At 50.7% G+C, this 20,386-nt stretch overlaps 2 protein-coding genes across 7 annotated transcripts; both read left to right on the forward strand.

The window, feature by feature from the left end:
• Window positions 1-491: 491 nt before the first annotated feature.
• PORCN (porcupine O-acyltransferase) lies at window positions 492-11,311 on the forward strand. Of its 5 annotated transcripts, XM_032843062.1 has the most exons (15): window positions 495-630; window positions 1,289-1,461; window positions 3,037-3,229; window positions 3,590-3,633; window positions 4,062-4,243; window positions 4,324-4,454; window positions 4,570-4,587; window positions 5,848-5,862; window positions 5,956-6,081; window positions 6,246-6,346; window positions 7,470-7,546; window positions 7,640-7,703; window positions 7,812-7,897; window positions 8,893-9,003; window positions 10,861-11,311. In XM_032843062.1, the coding sequence occupies exons 2-15, from the start codon at window positions 1,326-1,328 to the stop codon at window positions 10,960-10,962; spliced, it is 1,386 nt and encodes a 461-aa protein (XP_032698953.1). In that variant the 5' UTR covers window positions 495-630; window positions 1,289-1,325; the 3' UTR covers window positions 10,963-11,311. The 5 variants fall into 5 exon arrangements, with proteins under 5 accessions (XP_032698956.1, XP_032698957.1, XP_032698953.1 ...); XM_032843065.1 differs by lacking the exon at window positions 8,893-9,003 and having other exon boundaries at window positions 492-630; XM_032843063.1 differs by lacking the exon at window positions 5,848-5,862.
• A 996-nt stretch (window positions 11,312-12,307) lies between these two features.
• Window positions 12,308-18,691, forward strand: EBP (EBP cholestenol delta-isomerase). Of its 2 annotated transcripts, XM_032843074.1 has the most exons (6): window positions 12,329-12,418; window positions 12,708-12,754; window positions 13,339-13,657; window positions 16,009-16,045; window positions 16,178-16,308; window positions 16,913-18,691. In XM_032843074.1, exons 3-6 carry the CDS (start codon window positions 13,357-13,359, stop codon window positions 17,134-17,136), a joined length of 693 nt encoding a protein of 230 aa, XP_032698965.1. In that variant the 5' UTR covers window positions 12,329-12,418; window positions 12,708-12,754; window positions 13,339-13,356; the 3' UTR covers window positions 17,137-18,691. The 2 variants fall into 2 exon arrangements, with proteins under 2 accessions (XP_032698966.1, XP_032698965.1); XM_032843075.1 differs by lacking the exon at window positions 12,708-12,754 and having other exon boundaries at window positions 12,308-12,418.
• The last annotated feature ends 1,695 nt before the right edge of the window (window positions 18,692-20,386 follow it).

Raw genomic sequence — 20,386 nt, forward strand, 5'->3', positions numbered from 1 at the left:
TATGCTTCCGACCCATCTCTGCGGGTGGGTAGGGCTGGAGATTCCTTTAGTTCCCTCACCGGTTGGGGAAGGAGTGATCTCGATTTATTCTCCCATCTGTGAAACGGGGGGAGAGGGGGGACAAAGTGGCCAGAAGACTTGCGCGGGTGGGCAGTTGGGCCGGGTCTCGGGAGCGGGCTTGCCTTCTCCCTCCCCCATCCCTCCGCGTCTCAGCTTCTTGAAGGATTAGGAATTTGACGATTGGAAAGTTTGTTTCTGGGCCGCCAGAAGACCTCCCGACGCGAACCTTCAAGGGGCTGGAACAGCCCCAAGAGGCCGGATAGGTGCGGGCGCGAACGTTCCGCGCGCCGACGTCCTCCCGCGCCCCGCTCCTCTCAACCTCCCGCTCCTCCTTCCCTCGCTCCTCGGGCTCCCCTCCTCCTCCGTCCCCGCCCCTCTCCTGCCCTCTCATTGGCCGAGCTGGCCGGCCGGGCCTCCCCGGGATTTAAAGGGCCCGCTCTCCGCGCCGCCCAGGGAGCCGCAGCTGGTCCCGGCCTTGCGGCCTGCGGGGGAGGCTGCCCGGAGGAGGCGGCGACGGTGGCGGTGGCGGTGCGTCCCCGGCCCCCAGGACCGCAGCTTCCTTCCTGCCAGGTAAGTCGCCAGCAGTGCGCGTGCGGCTGCCCTGCTCCCATCCTGAGCCGGCCTCTCCGCGCGGGTCTGCAGCGCGTGTCCTGGGGCCCCCTCTCCATCACCTTTCCCACTGCTCCAATTGCTACATCCCTGACTGCCAACTTCACCTCCCTGCAGCTCCCGGGCCTGGGCAGAGCTTTGTTGGCGGCTACAAGAGGCCAGGTGGGGGTGAGATGGGGCGCGCGGGGGATACAGGACACCCCCCACATCCATAGAAGAAGAGATGCACACGGCCCCCAAGTGTCACAGGATCTCTCTCTTTGCCCTCCACACAGAGTGACTCTACCTTGGAACCCCGGGGGCCCCCCATTTGATATGTGGGCCTAGAATATACACCATTCAATTACATCGGACCCGGACTGTTCACAGCATACAAGAGACACGGGTCCTTCATTCACTACAGGTCATGGGCTGTGTGTGTTCACCCCGGACGCCCATTCACACACACACAGTTGGTGGCTCTGTCGGATGTACCTGACATTCACACCCTCCCCCAGGCCCCCAGGACCATGTCTCCCGACAGACAGCCCCAAACTGAAATCTGAGTGTTCAAGTTCATCCCTTGAGCATGGTCTGCCCCACGGACACCCTGGCTCCCTGTGTGTCCCCACTTTGACAGGTCTATCCATCTGTCCATCCATCCGTGGGGGTTCGCAATGGCCACCTTCAGCCGCCAGGAATTTTTCCAGCAACTGCTGCAGGGCTGTCTCCTGCCTACTGCCCAGCAGGGCCTTGATCAGATCTGGCTGCTCCTTGCCATCTGCCTCGCCTGCCGGCTCCTCTGGAAGCTTGGTAAGTGCTTGCCGCACCAGGTGCCACCACCGAGGCCATATCACACATACCACATTTATCCATCCCAAGCCACATTTTAACCCGCTACATCTTGCCATGCCGAGCCGGATGCCAACGTGTCTAGCCCACCACATGCCAGCAGCCCAAGTGCCATTCCATTACACCACGTCCCACTATGCCCAGCCACTCCATGCTGCACACCAAGCCACATCCTGCCATGACAAGCCACATCCTTTGGTATGCCTGGGTTTCTGGGATTCTAGAAAGCTGAGCTTCTTGGATCTTGGGATCCTGAAATGTCTCCATCCCAAGGTTACAAGCTTCTGGGATGCCGATGTCAGCTATGGAATCCCTAAGTACCACGTTACAGAGTTTGGGCATTCTGACAAATAGAAATTCTCACAGTGTAGCCTTCCAAAATGCTGGCATTCTGGATTTCGAGAGTCCGGGCATGATGAGATTTCTGGATTGTGGGATTCTGGAATTCTTCCACAATCGTGGCAAGCCTGTATCCAAATGATACAATTCCAAGTTCCCAACTTTCTTATAGGATGCTGAGAATTTTGGAAATCTGAGATTCAAAGCTTCTACACTTTATTTTCCTTTTCTTTTCTTTAATGTTTATTTATTGATTTTTTTTTTTTTTGGTAATCTACATCCAACGTGGGGCTCGAACTCATGACCGAGATCAAGAGTTGCACTCTCCACCAACTGAGCCAGCCAGGTGCCCCCTTTTTTTCTTTTGTTTTAAATGGATGTCCCCCCCCAAGGTTCATCATTCTGAAATATTTCAAACTTACGAAAAAGTTAAGCTGAAAGGATAATGTTCTGAACACCTATATATGCATTATCAGATTCTCCAACTGTCAACATCTTTTTAAAAAGATTTTATTTATTTATTTGACAGACAGAGATCACAAGTAGGCAGAGGCAGGTAGAGAGAGAGAGGAGGGAAAGCAGGCTCCCTGCTGAGCAGAGAGCCCTGATGCGGGGCTTAATGTGGGGCTCGATGCGGGGCTCGATGTGGGGCTCGATGTGGGGCTCGATGCGGGTCTTGATGTGGGGCTCGATCCCAGGACCCTGGGATCATGACCTGAGCCGAAGGCAGAGGCTTAACCCACTGAGCCACCCAGGCGCCCCCCCCCCAACTGTCAACATCTTAACATGTTAGCTCTATCTACCTATCTATCATCTTCCTGAATCCTGTGTAGAATGTGCTGACACTTCACCCCAAATCCTTCAGTGTGTGCCTTTCCAAGAACAAGGGCATCTTCCCCCAACAAGCACGCCCTCCCCCCTCCCCCTCAAGAAATGTAATCTGGGTGCGATAATAATTATCCAACATAAGTCAATATTCATATTTCACCCAGGGTTCCCAAAAATGTCCTTTACAGATGTTTCTTCTCGGCTCCCCTCTCAAGCTCACCCGCTTCGGCCCCCTCCCTCCTCCCCACCCCTGCAATCTCACCACATTGCCACCTCTTATTCTGCCCTCTGCCCAGTGGCCCTCCCTTCCTCCCGTCCCAGCCAACTTCCCGTTCTTGTTCTCTTTGTCTCTCCCCCCTCCACCCGAAGGGTTGCCGTCCTACCTGAAGCATGCGAGCACTGTGGCAGGGGGGTTCTTCAGCCTCTACCACTTCTTCCAGCTGCACATGGTTTGGGTCGTGCTGCTCAGCCTCTTGTGCTACCTCGTGCTGTTCCTCTGCCGACATTCCTCCCATCGCGGCGTCTTCCTCTCGGTCACCATCCTCATCTACCTGCTCATGGGGTATGGGTGCGAGTCCTCCTCCCCGCGTTGTGGGCCAAAGGGCGGGGTGGGGGGCGGTGGGCCCAGGCCACTCCTGGTGAGGCTGTCCAGGACGAGGAGGGCATAGGGGATTCCCAGAGTTGGGTGGGCGCGGGAGTCTGGGAGACTGGTTCTTTCTGAAGGCTGTACCGGACAGGCTGGGCTTGGGCTCCCCCTGGAGGAGGGAGTCCTGAGTCCTGGAGAATTATTCCTCCAGGAGATTGTGCAGGATGGGGATGAGCGGGGAGGGGGTCTGTAACCATCTCTGCGCCTGGGTTTCCCCCACTTTGTGGTCTCTGAGACCATGGGAGTCATGGAGCCAAGACCACCTTTTTTCCGTAGTGAGATGCACATGGTGGACACCGTGACATGGCACAAGATGCGAGGTAGGTGGTCCCGGCCCTCTCACCTGCCCCCTCCCGCCCCTGTCTTCCTGCCCTGCCCCACGGCTCCTAACTCCCCCAACCCTGTCTGTCCTTCCCTGCTTTTCTCCCTCATCTGCCCGCCCTGGTGGACACGCGGGCCTCAGATTCCCCTCACATCTGTGTCTCTCTCTCCCATGCCTTCCCCTCCACCACCACGCCCCCCCACCCCTCGCCATCTGTCTATCCTATCTCATGTGCGCAAGCGCCTGACACTTGACTCAAGGCGTCTGCTGGTCCTGGGCCCCCTCTGCACACCTGCCTGTCTGACACCCTGCCCACCTGTCCACACCTGACCTCCTCATCTCCCACCACCTCTCACCTGGTGCTCCCCATTCCCCCACGCGGACCTGCTCTTTGCCTGTCCACTTGACCATGGGCGCCACACATAGGGGCCCAGATGATCGTGGCCATGAAGGCGGTGTCTCTGGGCTTCGACCTGGACCGGGGCGAGGTGGGTGCAGTACCCTCGCCCATGGAGTTCATGGGCTACCTCTACTTCGTGGGCACCATCGTCTTTGGGCCCTGGATATCCTTCCACAGCTACCTACAGGCTGTCCAAGGCCGCCCGCTGGTGAGGTCCTGGGTGGACAGGTGGGCAGGGACTGTGGGAGCCATGGTGGGGCAGTGTTCATGGAGCCTTGATCCCCACAGAGCCGCCGATGGCTGCAGAAGGTGGCCCGGAGCCTGGCGTTGGCCCTCCTGTGCCTTGTGCTGTCCACCTGTGTGGGCCCCTACCTCTTTCCATACTTCATCCCCCTTGATGGTGACCGCCTCCTTCGCAAGTGAGCACAGCCTTCGAGGCCTCTGCCCAACAGGGAGGGGGTTGGGGAGGGACCTGGGGTCTCCCCAGCTCTGAGCCTGTCTCTTAATTCTTCTGTCTGTCTTCTGTTACTACAGCAAGAAACGCAAAGCCAGGTAAATGAGGGCAGGTGCTAAGGGCAAGTGGGGCTGACTAGGGGTCGGGGTGGGGGGCGCAGTCTGTGGCTGGTTTGTTCTGTAAGTCTGAGACCGTTGGACCATCTATCCCATGACTAGACAGAGGCTGAGTGTCTATGGCTGTTGTTCGACCACAGTTAGCTCTGCAACTCCATGTGACTGACACTCCAACTGTGGCTGGCTGTCCATCTAGTTTATGGCTAGGAACAAATTATGGGACGACAATGGGGATTGACAAGTATGTATTGGTGGGTGACTCCGACCTGCCTGTGATACTGGTGTATGTGGGTCGTTCACCTGTCAGCTACTCACTCTCTGTGTGGGACTGGTGTTCCAGCTGTCTCGCTGTGCCTTTGTCAGTGATGGGATGTGCGCCTGTCACTGGAAAAGATAAAGCTGGGTCGTCTGTGACTCTGGCTAGGAATGGGTCTGACCATGCGCAGCCTGTTGTGTGTCTGTCTGTGACGGATTCTGCCTGTGAGTCTGCCTTGTCTGGCCGCCTGGTGTTGCCTGGCTGTGGGCTCATGACCAACCATGTGTCCATGCCTATCTGTGGGACTGACCATCCACCTTCTAGTGTGACTGTAGGATTTCATCCAGCTGTTTGACTGTATGACCCAGTGCCCCCACTCACTGGCCGTGTCTGATGGTTTCTGATGCTGAATGAGGCTCCCAAAGGGTGGAGAGATTTAACGAGTGTCACTCAGCTAAGCCTCCGGGCATTATTCCCAGGCCCAATTCCAGAACCTACACTTTCTCCAGGCCGCGGTCTGTTTTTCACCGTGTCTGACTGTACAGCTGACAGGATGACTGGGTTGAGCATAGTATTGCCTACGTGTGCAAAGCAGGGTGCCTGGTGGTGTCTGTGCCTAAGTAAAGGACTCTGGTATATCTTACCGTCACTGGGTCAGACTGGAGGGCTGTGAGGCTGGGAGTCTGATAGCATTTGTGTCTGGCCTCGTGGCTGTGTCGCTGTGTGGCACGGTGAGGTCAGGCCTCTGACAGTGGCTGGGTCTGGATGTCTGGCCATGTGAGGCTATAGGACCAGGTCATACCGTAGGGCGGCTCACACTTCCACTTGAGGCATGTGAAACTGACAGCGTACGCGTGCATGTGACTATCTTTTGCTGCCATGTTTCTGTCTTGTCTTGTCTACAAACAACTCCGGCCAGCCTCCAGGTCCTCTCTGACTCTCTTTCCTTTCTTCTCTGCTGCCTTCCTGACCCCTGGGGGCCCTAGGGGCACCATGGTAAGGTGAGTCTGCAGAGTGGGGCTGGGGACCTGACATGTGGTGGGGTGTCAAGCCGGGCCTGGGAGTGATCCCTCCCCCCCCCACTTTCTCCCCAGGTGGCTGCGAGCCTACGAGAGTGCTGTCTCCTTCCACTTCAGCAACTATTTTGTGGGCTTTCTGTCCGAGGCCACGGCCACGTTGGCAGGGGCCGGCTTCACCGAGGAGAAGGATCACCTGGAATGGTGGGGAGGGCTGGGGGCCCCCCCTCTCCCTTAGGGTGCTGCCTAGAGGAGCTGCAGGGAGGTGGGAGGGAGTCCCAGGGGAGGGAACAGCCAAGATAAAAGTATGGAGGTTAGATGGATGGCTTGAGACCCCAGATGAATTCGCAGGGCTCTTTTGCCTACAGGGACCTGACTGTATCCAAGCCACTGAACGTGGAGCTGCCCCGGTCCATGGTGGAAGTTGTCACGAGCTGGAACCTGCCCATGTCTTACTGGCTAAATAACTGTGAGTCACCAAGTCACCGCTCCAAGAGAGTTGGGAGCCCTCAACCCAGGCCCTTCCCCATTCATGTAACGTTTACTGAGAACCTATTGTATACTAGGCACTGAAGATACTGCAGGAACCAGGGGGGAAAAAAGTCCCTGGCCCCTGTGGAGCTGACATTTTTGTGGGGAGAGCAGACAGTAAGAGAAAAAAAAATACGTAATAGTGCAAGTGGTGACAGGTGCTATGGTAAAAAAAAAAAAATGAAGCAGGTAAAGATGATCTGGGAGTGTTGGCAGGAGTGAGGGCAGGGGGAGTGTTGCAATTTTAAATAAATTAGCCAGAGCAAGTCCCACTGAGGAGGTGACATTTGAGCAAAGACCTGAGCAAGATGAAAGAACGAGTAATACCAATGTGTGGGGGAAGAGGGTAAACAGATGGAGGGAACAGCCAGTGCAAAGGCCCTGAGGCAGCATACTGTGCAAGTATCTGAGGAACAGGGAGGAGACCAGTGCCGGGAGAGCAGAGTGAGTGGGGACCAGCAGCAGGAGGTGAGGGCAGAGAGGTGACAGGGGGCTGGAGGGCTTCACTGGCCACAGGGAGGACTGGGGCTTTTTCTCTGAGAAGTGGCACCACAGCAGGGGTGTAAGCAGAAGAGGGCTGAGGGCTGATTTGGGTTGTAACAGGCCCCTCCAGCTGCTGTGAGAGCAGACAAGGTGGAAGCAGGGAGGAGGTCACGGCAATAGTCCAAGCAATCTGTGGTGGTGGTGGCAGTGGGTGTGAAGAGAGGGCAGATTCTGGATACATTCTGGAGATGGAACTGACAGGATTTGCTGAGAGTTTGGTTGTGGAAATGGGAGAGAGGGTAGAAGAGAGCAGAGCGAGGGTGATTTTAGGTTTTTGCTCTGAGGAGCTGGAAGAGTAGAGTTGACCTTGGCTGAACTTGGGGGTGCTATGGGAGGAGCAGCTTGGGAGGGAAGATCAGGAGCTAAATTTCGGACATGGGACATTTGGGACCATTATAAAAATTTTATCCTGGGGGCTCCAGTAGGTTGTGGGTTCCTCGCCTTGCCCTCTGGCCCCCTGGGGAGGGCAGAGGGGATCCCAGGAGACTCTTGACTTGACTTGCATCTCCCCCTTCCAGATGTTTTCAAGAATGCTCTCCGCCTGGGGACCTTCTCAGCCGTGCTGGTTACCTATGCAGCCAGTGCCCTCCTGCACGTGAGCAGGGCAGAGCGGGATGTGGGTGGGGAGAACTGGGGGCGGTGGGCAGGGCCTCTCCTTACTCACCTCCTTGCCCCCTGGGCCCTCCAGGGCTTCAGCTTCCATTTGGCTGCGGTGCTGCTGTCCCTGGCGTTTATCACTTATGTGGAACACGGTGAGTGCTGAGCCCAGCCCAGCAGATGGGATAGGAGGTGGGGGCGGGGCTAGAACCACTGTCCCCTGAGGCTAACCTGACCCCCTTACCTCCTGGCATCCACCCCAGTCCTCCGGAAGCGCCTGGCTCGGATCCTCAGTGCCTGCGTCTTGTCGAAACGGTGCCCACCAAACTGTTCGCACCGGCATCGCTTGGTGAGGGTTCAGCCCGGGGAACCTCATGCCCAACACTTCCCCTCAAGAACGTTACTTCCGTCTCCATCTTCTGTCCATCTCAGGGTGTCCAGCTTCCTCTCCTGGTGCCTGAGCCATCCCCAGAACCCTGGCATCCATTTCTCTCACAAACATTATCAAGCCTCTGCTGTATACACACCTGGCATCCGTTACCCCCCTCGCCCCGTGAATATTTATTGAGCACCTGCTGGTATCAGGCACTGTTCTAGGCCCTGGGGACACAGTGGTGAACTAAAGAGACTAAAGTCCCAGCCTTATAGGACAAGCCTTTTAACAGATAAGACAGTAAATTTTTAAAAAGTCGCGAAAGTATAATAGTTTCTTAGATTGGGATTAATGCCAAGGAGAAAAGACGTGAGGGAAAGGGGAAGGGAAGTATGGGGCGGGGGTGTGAATGGTTTCAATTTTAAATAGGGAAGTGACTTTTGAGTTCTTGAACTGGAGGAGATGAGGAAGAGAGGCATTCCAGGTAGGGAGAGAACAACCTGTGTAAAAGTTCTGAGACTCAGGGAGAGCCTGGAATATTTGAGGAACAACAAGGAGACCAGTGTGGCTTGAGCAGAGCGAGCGAGGGCGGTGGGGAAAGGTGGGTCTCGTAGGTCATGGTGGGGATTTGTTTCTGTTCGTTTTTTCATTGTTTGCAATAAGAAATATGGACCACCTCAGATTTGCCTCCCACCTGGCAACCAACGTTTATCACCATAAGCCCCCAGCTAAAGCCGCTCCATTCTCCTTCCTCTGCCTCAACACTCACCTCTCCCCCTGGATGCCCCCAGGCTAACAGTACCCTCTTCCCTGGATACCTCTGGGGCTCCCGTAGGAAGATCCAAACCCCAGGGGGTGCCCTGTGCCCTGGACATCCTCCTTCCTGGGACCCACTGGGCTCCCCTGGCCGGGTGGGGCTGGGGGACAGTGAGTAGATCCAGCTGCCAAGCATATCCATCTGTCCCCCACAGGGCCTGGGGGTGCGAGTCTTAAACCTGCTCTTTGGGGCCCTGGCCATCTTCCACCTGGCCTACCTGGGCTCCCTGTTTGATGTCGATGTGGATGACACCACAGAGGAGCAGGTGAGGTGGGGCCCTGGGCTGGAGGTTACTTAGGGACGTGCTCCCCGCTCATGGGAACCATGAGAGCAAAAGTGAAGAGGCTGAGGCATTGAGGACCTCGTGTCATGTGTCTGTCTAGCACTTGCGAAGCTAGTGCTCCTGGACCCTCCTTTCTCAGGGTCCTTCTGCTGGACTCATCCCGTTGGGGCTCTTATCAGGGCAAGGCGTGCAAACTATGTTTAGTTTACTTATAAAATTTATTTTATAGAGATGAAGAGCAAAATCCCAGGGTTTTTTTTTTAACATTTTGTTTATTTATTTGTGTGTGTGTGTGTGAGAGAGAGAGAGAGAGAGAAACAGGGGCAGAGGAGGGAGGGGCAGAGGGAGAGGGAGAAGCAGGCTCCCTGGCAAGCAAGGAGCCCAACGCAGGGGCTCAATCCCAGGACCCCAGGATCATAACCTGAGCTGAAGGCAGCCTCTTAACCGACTGAGCCGCCCAGGCACCCCCAGGTTTTACCCTTCAAAAAATTAATTATTTCATCATATTTTTGTTTCAGTAGAATGCACAAGGTTTCTTTCTTATTTAATTAAGAAGTATTTTTACTCAGGTTGAATGTGCAAACTCTGGATTCTGCTTTAAAAATGTACATTAAAATGTGCTATTTTTATTCATGTGGAGTGTGCACCTTCCAGATTTTACTCCTTTTTTAAATGAAAGATGATTTTAAAAATACTGTTTCTTCACATGGCTCTTGCAGGATCCAGGTTTTGCTTCTCTTTTAGTTGCATTTTTTTATTTTTAATTGAAAATAAAACTTTTATTTTCTATTTTGTCATTAAAAACAATTTTAATCTTCATTCAGGTTGAGTGTGCAAAATCGGGGTTTTAATTTTTACTAAAACATTTAAAAATAGTTAATGCATAAATCACAAGGTTCAAAAACAAAACAGTATTCAAGATGTTCAGGGAAAAGTCTTGCTCCTACTGTCTCCTTCCTCCCCTCTTACACGTAACTACTTTTATTCACTTCATTAAAATGTCCCGCTAAAATATAAGCACAACAATAGATTTATATTTTGACTCCCTCCCCCACCCCAGGTTTTACCCTAAAAGGACTCATGAATGATACCATTCTGCATGTCACTGTTTTCACGTAATCGTTCTTGAAAATCTTCCACATAAGTACATGGAATGTCCTCATTCATTTGTTTTCCATTGCGAGGGTATGACGATATGACACAGTGTAGTTGGTCCCTCATCAGTGAACACCTAGGTGATTTCCAGCGCTTTCCTATTGCAAATGGTGCTACAGCCAAGTACTACTACCCTCGTACCCATATGGATTCACACAGGTGCAGACAGAACTATAGGATCTAGCCTTGAGAGTTAGAATGAAGAAGTTACTTTTTTGCCTCCCCCCAGCAGTGTGTGACCATACCCGTCGCCCGACCAACAGAGTGCCTCTCAGACTTCCTGGATAGGTTTGCCGGTTTGAGAGGAGGAAGATTATGAGTGAGGCTGAGTATCTTTTCATATATTTAAGAACCACTGGGATTTTTCCTTTTTGAGAATGGCATACTCCCTTCCTTTACCAGGTTTTTTTTTTTCTTTTTGAAAAATTGATTTCTAGGAGCTCCTTCTGTATTAGGGGAAAGAATTGCCTTGTTTTGTTTTTAAAATGATATTTAAAGAAGAAAACATGAAAAAAAATAACACCTGATTCTGCTTACCTTTTACATGTACCCAGTCTCTTCTCTGGGGCCTTGCCTAGTAGGTTAGCATGGAGTCACAGAAATGTCCTTGAACAAAGGATGGGTTTTCCTGAGACCTTTTTTTGTTCTTGCCGAGTGGGACTGTCACCTCTTTCTCTCCCACAGGGCTACGGCATGGCATACACTGTCCACAAGTGGTCAGAGCTCAGCTGGGCCAGTCACTGGGTCACTTTTGGATGTTGGATCTTCTATCGTCTCATAGGCTGAGGCACATCTGTGGACCCTCATAGCTCCCTCAAGACCCCTCCTCAGGGTGCCAGCTCTGATGCGGGATGAGGGAAGGCCCTATCTCTAATTCTTGACGCTTCTCCATCCTTGACCTCCCCGACACCCCTACACACACACACACACACACACACACACACACACAATTTCCATGCCTGTTGATCCCCACTCCACCACAAGGCGGGAAGGGGGTGGTCCCTGCTGGGGCCTAGGGGCGGAGGATGCTTGGGGAAACAGAGAGGGGGAGATCCAGGGCCTCCCCCGCCTTCCTTCTCCCTTTTTATATACAGTTTGTTATTGTCAAATAAAAATAGGAAAGATACAAAAGGCTCTTTCTTCACTGCTCAATGGGGAATAGAATTGAGTGAGGAATGGGCACAGCACGGATTAAAGGTTTGGAAGCTGGAAATCATGAAGAGGGAACAGGTTGTGGTTGGTTCATGGTTAATTTATTATCGTTCAGGGCTGGATGATGAGCTCGTGGACTTCACAACTTGATTTGAGTGGAGCCAGGACAAACTGGATAGTTGGATGTGTGTGTGGTGGTGGGGACCTGATACTAGCTGGTTGGAAAACTGGTTTTCTGATCCGTTATTTTGACTAGGGCAGAGAGGGGGGAAAGCAAGACAGATGAAGAGTTCATGCTTGTTGGTCCTTAGAACTGAAGCTTGTGGGTTCTAATTGGATAGGAAGGTGTGGGGTAGGTCGGGGTTCTGATTGATTGCACGGCCTGGGGTGCCTGCTGGCTTAGAGTCACGGAGTTTGGATTGGCCCTTTCGAGTTGGCACAGGGAGACTAAGGGTCTCCGTGCCAATTGGCCAGCATCGCTGGGGAGCCCGGGTTTTGACTAGTTCTGACTTAAGTCGGGAGAAGTGGAGATGACCGTTGAGGAGTTCTGAGCACCCAGGGAGAGGGCAGAGGCACAATGTACAAGATGTGATCTGCTGTCGTATTAAGTTTCCTCGCTGGTTCGGGCATTAGGATTGGGAACTCATTGATGTCCCTAAAAAACGAGGGCAAAGGTGAGCGAACACAGAGCAATGCTGACTCAACAGCAGATAAGGATAAAACACCCAGTTTCCGATACGACTGACTGACAACGGGCTAGGGAAATTGAAGCTAGGACTCCCTGCGGACGGGGTTCAGCCCCAAAACGCCCACGAACCTTGGCGGGTCCCAGCCTTCCCACAACTCCTGACTGGGTCTCAACCAACAGCGAAAATGGCACCACGCATGGGGGCGGGGCCGGCGGCACACAAAGAGCTCCTATTGGTTAGGGGCGGGGCTGGCCGCCTTCGCAGCCCCTCCATTGGCCAGCTCCGTAAGGTGAGGAACCTGTGACGAGACAAGTCGGAACGAAGGATTTTTACTCAGCCAGCGAGCTAGCCTAGAGAGACCCCGGAGTCTGTGAGCGAGGCCGCCGAGACCACGCCGCTGGGTGAGTTTCCTCCGCCCAACCTGCCACTCCATCCCCTAGCTCTCAGCTGCTAAACAGCCGGCCCTCGACGCTCGCGCTAGACCCTTCCTCCCTCCCTCTCCCCCCACCACCCCCCGCCCGGGTCCCACGCACTGACACCCACCGCCCACCGTACGCGCCTGCGCAAGACCCCCGGCTACGGCGCGGTTGCCGGGACGGCAGAAGATCTGCCTTCTCATTGGGCAGCTAGACCAGAGGCTTCTATTTCTAATTGGTGGTCTGTGTATCTCACCCTCGTTTTCCTGTTTAGAACTGCGCCCAAGACCCCTGCCTTCCGCTTTCCTCTTTCTCTTGCAGGTTAGTGGCGTTATGCACTATTTCAGGAAGGGTCTGGCTTTGCACACACTGAACCTGACGGTTGTAGTTCCAATTAGTTTTCTCTCTTCTGTCCTGCGGATTCCAGGGCTGCGGGAGAGGGAATAGCTTCCTATTGGTGAAAGTTGCTAGACCCTGACCCTTCCAGTGGAACCCAGCCTGGTCGCTGTGTCTCCCTCAGCCAACTATGACCCATGAGGAAGGGACCATACCCGGCCCTTGTGTGTCCCCTATCAGGGCGTGACCAGTGAGAGCTGGGACCTAGTCTGTTTTTTGTGTCTGCCTACCAGACTGTGACCAATGAGGGCTAGAACCTGGCCCGGTTCCTGTGTCTTTCACATCATGGGACTCTCTTGGAGGACTGGAACGGCCTTATAGTTGGGATTTTAAAACAGCGTATAATTAGGCTATTTTTAATCCAGTCTATTAACTGATAATTTTAGTCCATTTACACTTCTTGTGATAATAAATTATTTGGATTTGATTTTATGATCTCATTCTGTGCTTTCTGTTTGCTCAGGTTTTTCTCTTTTTTTTTTTTCTCCTGTCTACTTGCCCACATACAGCCATCCGCCTACAAAGACATGACCACCAACGCCAGGCCCTTGCACCCATACTGGCCTCGGCACCTGAGGCTGGACAACTTTGTGCCTAATGACTGCCCCACTTGGCATCTGCTGGCGGGCCTCTTCTCCATCTCTGGGGTCTTGGTTGTGACCACATGGCTGTTGTCAGGTCGTGCTGCGGTCATCCCCCTGGGGACTTGGCGGCGACTATCCCTGTGCTGGTTTGCAGTGTGTGGGTTCATTCACATGGTGATTGAGGGCTGGTTCAGCCTCTACCACGAAGACCTTCTTGGAGACCAAGCTTTCTTGTCCCAACTCTGTGAGTCCTGAGTTCTTTGAGGGCTGTGGGAGGGAATTTTCTGGGCAGGGATTGGCTTAGATATTTATCCACCCACCAACTCTAACATTAATTTAAAAATGTATTCAACTTTTTTGTTGAATATCTGTTCCTATGGGTCAAAAAAAAAAAACATTTAAAGAGGTGTGCAGTGAAAATCTACCTTCTGTCCACCAAGTTTCTGTAATTATTAACCAATGTTAATAATTGTGTATGCTTTTTTCCAGGGCTTGCTTACACAAAATTATACAGATAAGCCTCAGTTTGCTATTTGTAAAAGAGGGATGGTAATACCCAAAAATATGTAAGTCACTTAGAACAGTGTTAGCAGGGGTGCCTGGGTGGCACAGTCAGTTAAGCATCTGGCTCTTGCTTTCAGCTCAGGTCATGAGATCGAGCCATGTGTCAGGCTCTGAGCTCAGCATGGAGTCCATTTCAGATTCCCTCTCCCTCTCCCTCTGCCCCTCCTGCTGCTGCACAGACGATCTCTCTTTCAGATAAATAAATAAATCTTGAAAAAAGATTTAAGAACTCTGTTGACAGACAGCAGATGCCATAACTGTCCTTTATCATCATCATCATCGCTTTTTTTCCCTTCTGTGCAAATGGTAATATGGTATATACACCTCTGAACTTCGCTTTTTTTCAATGTGGTCACTCCTCATCAGTTCATAAAAAGCTTTCAAAGCATGGATGTTACAGAATTATTTGACTTGGCCAGTATTTTAGGGTATTTCCCTCCAATCTTTTTTTTTTAATCTTTTTTTATTTATTTGAGGGGCGCCTGGGTGGCTCAGTGGGTTAAGCCTCTGCCTTCGGCTCAGGTCGTGGTCTCAGGGTCCTGGGATCGAGCCCCACAATGGGCTCTCTGCTCAGCGGGGAGCCTGCTCCCCCTGCCCCCCCCCGCCTGCCTCTCTGCCTCCTTGTGATCTCTCTCCCTGGCAAATAAACAAATTTTGGGGGGGAGCCTGGGTGGCTCAGTGTGTTGAGCCTCTGCCTTCGGCTCGGATCATAGTCTCAGGGTCCTGGGATCGAGCCCTGCATTGGGCTCTCTGCTCGGCAGGGAGCTTGCTTCTCCCTCTCTCTCTGCCTGCCTCTCTGCCTATTTGTGATCTCTCTCTCTGTGTCAAAGAAATAAATAAAAATAAAAAAATAAAAAGAAGACTTTATTTATTTGAGAGAGAAAGAGAGAGAGAACAAGCAGCAGGAGAGGGAGAAGCAGACTCCCAATTAAGCAGGGGGCCCAACACCGGGCTCAATCCCAGGACCCTGAGATCATGACCTGAGCTGAAGGCAGAGCTCAATGACTGAACCACCCAGGTGCCCCCAGTCTTTTGCTATTATAAATAATATTCCTTTTTGGCCTCATGAATAAATTATTTGTATGCTATTTTTTTTTCAAAGATTTTATTTATTTATTAGAGAGCACCAGTGCACGAGCAGGGGCAGAGGGAGAGGGAGAAACAGACTCTTCACTGAGCAGGGAGTCCGATGCAGAACTCAATCTCAGGACTCCAGGTTCATGACCTAAGCAAAAGGCAGATGCTTGACCAACTGAACCACCCAGGCACCCATAAAACTGCTATTCTTACATAACACTTGGATCTAACACAAGTCTGTGTGAAGATCCGCCTTTGTTTCTCTTGGGTAAATATGGAAGAGAAGAGTGGTAGATGTGTTTAACTCTATGAAAAAATTGCCAAACTGTTTTTAAAAATGGCTATACCATTTTATTTTCCCACCAGCAGCATATGGGAGTTCTAGTTCCTCCACATCCTTGCCAACACTTGGTATGGTCAGGTTTAGTTTTAGTCATAGTGGCTGCAGGTGATACCTCATTATGGTTTTAATTTGCTTTTTCTTAATAATTAATGAAGTTTGAACACGTTTCATATGTTTATTGACCATTTTGGAATCCTGTTTTCTAAAGAACCTATTCTTGTCTCCTGTCTATTTTTACATTGAGTGGTCTGTCTTTTTCTTAATTCTCTGCTCATTCTTTGATTCACTCATCTGTTCACCTTTGTGCTTGCTTGCTCACTCACGCATGCTCTATCTCTCTTTCTCTCATACTCACTGGCTACTTCACTCACCCCATCACCTACACTTACCCAGACAGTCACAGCGTTACTTACTGTTCTGTGTCAGGTCTGCACACATTATCTTGTATACATATGTTCACTCTAGAATCCAGACAGCTACCCCATTTCTCAGATGAGGAAACTGAGGCATGGAGAGGTTATGAAGCCCACCTTACATGGGCCCTCAGCTCTCACACATCTGAATTCCTTTTCTTGCCTTTATTCTTCATGTATGTCTCTCACCTTCTTCAGGGAAGGAGTATGCCAAGGGAGACAGCCGATATATCCTGTAAGTGTTTGCCTCCATCAAGGGAGCCCTGCATTGATTTGGGGGTGGTGGTGAGTCAGGGAGCACTAATGGGGTACCATGTGGGTACAGCACAGTGATGCCAGTGCTCCCCAATCCTTTCTCCTCCCACAGGAGTGACAACTTCACGATATGCATGGAGACCATCACAGCTTGCCTTTGGGGACCACTCAGCCTATGGGTGGTGATCGCCTTTCTCCGCCAGCAGCCCCTCCGCTTTGTCTTACAGCTCGTGGTCTCTGTAGGTGAGGAGGGGGCCCACACTGGGTCCTAGAGGGGTTGATGGGGGATCCACAGACACAGGGATCCCTACACAGAGCACCTCTCAGTTGTGCCCATCCAGGGCTGAGTCAGGCTGAATGACATCATCCTGAGGTTCTGGAACAGCCATGACCCTCTCAGTCTGTGTTCTCAGGTGGGAAAGGGTCATTTCCCCCTCCTCCTCTTTCATCACAACGTTTCCTGTGAAGGTTACATGAGGTGGCAGGAAGCCCCTGGATCCTCCAGGGTTAGGATTCTGAGCTCCCTTCATCTGGCATTCAGTCCTCTTGTATTCTTACACTGCTAGCTTTCTTTAGTTCTGGAATCCTGCGCTGTCTTGAATTAAAGGTATTTTGAGCTTCCTTAAATTCTGGAGATAAGATCTCTCCTGAGTTGAGAAATTCTCAGCTTCTGATTTCTGGAATTCTCACTTTTCTAATTCCTCAAATTTTCAGCTGTATGTTTTCAGATTTCTTAGCTCTCTAAATTTGAGAATCAGCTCTGAGACCTTGAATGATGACTTAGAAGATGCCTTGGAATAGCTTTTCCTCCTGACTGGGTTTCCTCTTCCCCTCTTACCTCCCACAGGTCAGATCTATGGGGATGTGCTCTATTTCCTAACAGAGCAGCGGGATGGATTCCAGCATGGGGAGCTGGGCCACCCGCTCTACTTTTGGTTTTACTTTGTCTTCATGAACGGCCTGTGGCTGGTGCTGCCTGGAATCCTTGTGCTCGATTCTGTAAAGCAGCTCGCTCATGCCCAGAGCATGCTGGACACCAAAACCACAAAAGCCAAGAGCAAGCTGAACTAATAAGTAGTAGGCTGGGCTTGAACACTGTGATGAGGAACCCTCCACCAGGAAGAAGAGTCCAGTCCTGCAGGTTGGAGGGACAAAGCAAATTAATCTGTCAAACTCGGGTTGATGGGTAAGCACCAGAAGGGCCAGAGGCAGGGGCAAGAAAGGAGCTGTGTGGAGCTACAGCCAGGAGCCACTGGGACAAAGGTACAGAAGAAACTAGAAGGGCCATGATGGTGGCAGTTTTTAAAATCAGGAAATAAAAGATCTTGACCCTAACACTAAGAGATCTTTAATTACTAACCCCAGAGATGTCCTCTGACTGACCCCACAAGCCCCTCCCTTACTCATTTCAAGGACCACCGTTCTCTCAGCCATAGACCCCCCTCCATCATCATCACTTAGGCTTCCAATCTATAACCTTATAAACCCTATCACTGACCCCACAGAGTCCCATGATGACTAATTAAATCCATGAGATACCCATTATCTCTCTTAAGAAGTGATCATCCATTCACACCCTTGGTGTTCTCTCCAGAGCACACTTTCTCATTTTTTGTAGAACTTTCCAAATCTATAAGTTCTTCAATTTATTCAACCTCGTGTCTCCTGATCAGGTGCCCCATAGACACCCCATCAATAACTCCACAGATCTTTCTTCACTCACCTCAGACTCCCCCATTACTCACTCCAAAGACACCCATCAGTACCCTTAAGATCCCCATCACTCACCCTAGGGACTGCAAAAACTCACAAGACCCATCACTCACTTCACATACCCCATAACTTATCCCAAAAGACCTCCAGTCAGTCGTATACCCTACAACCCCACGACTCACCCTGTAGACCCCCCCATCATGGATAACACAGACCCTCTCAAGTCACCCCACAAATCCCCTATCATTTACCCCATAGGCTGTCATTACTTACCCTACAAACCCCCATACCTCGCCTTGCAGAATTTGTCACCTCATACCCCACAGGTCCCCAGTTACCCCACAGATCTTCTATCACCCCACATCCTATCATCCTTCAGATCACCTATCATGTATCCACAGATTCTCATCATTCATCCCACGAATAACCTCTCACCCTATAGACCCACCCCCATCGCTCCTCCCACAGTCCGGCTGTCATTAACCTCATAGACCTTGAGTCATAAAACAGATGGGTACTTGAGGAACTTTGAGGAGATGACAATGAAAAAAAACTGCAGATACCTGTAGACTGGCTCCTGGTGACCTGTGCAGAACAGGACTTCAGTTCAAATCCTGGTGCTGCTCAAGCCTACAGTATAGTTTTGGAGAAATGCCTGGCTGTTAAAGCCAAAGCCAAGCACAGCCAACTTTCTGGCCATTGCACTTAACTCTCCATGCCACTTACTATCCCTTTGATCTTGAGCATGTTTCTCCTTGACCTTCAGTGCTTTCACATGTAAAATTCTCATAAGGGTACCTACCTCATTGGATTTTTATGCAGATTAAAAGAATTAATATATGCAGAGCGCCTGGCATACACTTTGTATTTGTTGAATGGAAGAATAAATAAATGAAAGAGAAAGTTCTCCCCAGGACTATGACAAGGACGTCCTTTTTTATCTCCTTGCTTCCAGTAAGCAGTCTTTCCAGCCAAGGCCCTCTCCACAACCAAGACCGGCATCTGACCACATTATATCCCCATTTAAAACCTGGGATCCAGTGCTGCCATCAGGATTGAACTCCAGAATCCAGGCTAGTGTTTTGCTCATCCCACCCTGTGATAATTGTAATGAGAAGCAGACTCTCAAATTCCTCATTTCCTTCAGAAAATCCAGCAGACCCATAAGAAGTGTTATTTACTCAAGCACATGGATCAGAAGAAAAATGCCAAAAACCCTTCTCTGGCTTACAAAAAAAAATTCTCCAGTATTTATACCTTCTAAAAAATTGACATCCATGTAATAATAATACCAAGGAAACAATTACTTTAAAAGATACCAAAATAGGGGCTCCTCGATGGTTCAGTTGGTTAAGTGTCTGCTGGGATCATGACCCCAGGGTCCAGGGATCAAACCCTGAGTTGGACTTCCTACTCAGCAGGAAGTTCGCTTCCCACCACCCCCCCACACCCCTCCACCCCAGCTCGTACTCTATCACTCTCTCTCTAAAAAATAAATAAAGGGTGCCTGGGTGGCTCAGTGGGTTAAAGCCTCTGCCTTCGGCTCAGGTCATGATCCCGGGGTCCTGGGATCGAGCCCCATGTCGGGCTCTTTGCTCAGCGGGGAGCCTGCTTCCCCTCCTCTCTCTCTGCCTACTTGTGATCTCTGTTTGTCAAATAAATAAATTTTTTTAAAAATCTTTAAAAAAATAAATAAAATCTCTTTTAAAAAGATACCAAAATAGAATTGTGGGCTTCTCTAAAAAGTTAATGTTAAGAGTAGCAGGGGCACCTGGGGTGGCTCAGTGGGTTAAAGCCTCTGCCTTCGGCTCAGGTCATGATCCCAGGGTCCTGGGATCGAGCCCTCTGCTCAGCAGGGAGCCTGCTTCTGCCTCTCTGCCTACTTGTGATCTCTGTCTGTCAAATAAATAAAATCTTTTAAAAAAAATGTTAAGAGTAGCATTCATACAATACTGCAACAATAACTGAAGTCCAGGCATCTTACAGGACTCCTTTGTTAGGAATTATGTTTGTAAGGGCAGTCTGTGTTTTGTCCAAACCAGATGGATATTCAGTGAAGTGAGATGAATTCTTTCATGTATTTGGTGATTTGAGGAGTCTAAAGTGTGTTCAATCAGCTGATATTTAGTAGACATACATTGTTTAATAACAGGACTGACCTCAACGTCTTGCAAGGATCAAATAAAATGAAGGCAAACTTAAAAAGCTAGGACCTCCAGAGAGCATAAAAATGAATTTTTTAGTAAATTATTTATTGAAATACATCATGCGGGGGTACCTGGGTGGCTCAGTCAGTTAAGCATCTGCCTTCAGCTCAGGTCCTGATCTGGGGTTCTGGGTTGGAGCCCCACATAGGGCTCCCTGCTCAGCCCCTCCCTCTGTCTGCCCCTTCCCTGGCTTGTGCACACTCTCTCTCCCTCTCTCTCTCAAATAAATACAATCTTTTTAAAAAAAAACATATATATATATATATATATATATATAAATCATGGAGACAGAAACTGCAAAAGTCATATATGTACATGGAAACTTTTTTTGTGGAGATTTTATTTATTTATTTATTTATTTGTCAGAGATCACACGTAGGCCGGGGGGGGGGAGGCTCCCT

The sequence above is a fragment of the Lontra canadensis genome, unplaced genomic scaffold (genome assembly GCF_010015895.1).
Source record: "Lontra canadensis isolate GAN:19392208 unplaced genomic scaffold, GSC_riverotter_1.0 scaffold134, whole genome shotgun sequence".
NCBI classification, from domain to species: domain Eukaryota; kingdom Metazoa; phylum Chordata; class Mammalia; order Carnivora; family Mustelidae; genus Lontra; species Lontra canadensis.

What these genes read in the sequence shown, in the direction of transcription:
- PORCN (XM_032843062.1), top strand. Translation starts at nt 1,326, where the DNA reads ATGGCCACCTTCAGCCGCCAGGAATTTTTCCAGCAACTGCTGCAGGGC. An exon ending in CCGGCTCCTCTGGAAGCTTG is followed by an intron (nt 1,462 to 3,036) that starts GTAAGTGCTTGC and finishes CTCCACCCGAAG; the next exon opens with GGTTGCCGTCCTACCTGAAG. An exon ending in CTCATCTACCTGCTCATGGG is followed by an intron (nt 3,230 to 3,589) that starts GTATGGGTGCGA and finishes TTTTTTCCGTAG; the next exon opens with TGAGATGCACATGGTGGACA.
- EBP (XM_032843075.1), top strand. Translation starts at nt 13,357, where the DNA reads ATGACCACCAACGCCAGGCCCTTGCACCCATACTGGCCTCGGCACCTG. An exon ending in AGCTTTCTTGTCCCAACTCT is followed by an intron (nt 13,658 to 16,008) that starts GTGAGTCCTGAG and finishes CACCTTCTTCAG; the next exon opens with GGAAGGAGTATGCCAAGGGA. An exon ending in GGAGACAGCCGATATATCCT is followed by an intron (nt 16,046 to 16,177) that starts GTAAGTGTTTGC and finishes CTCCTCCCACAG; the next exon opens with GAGTGACAACTTCACGATAT.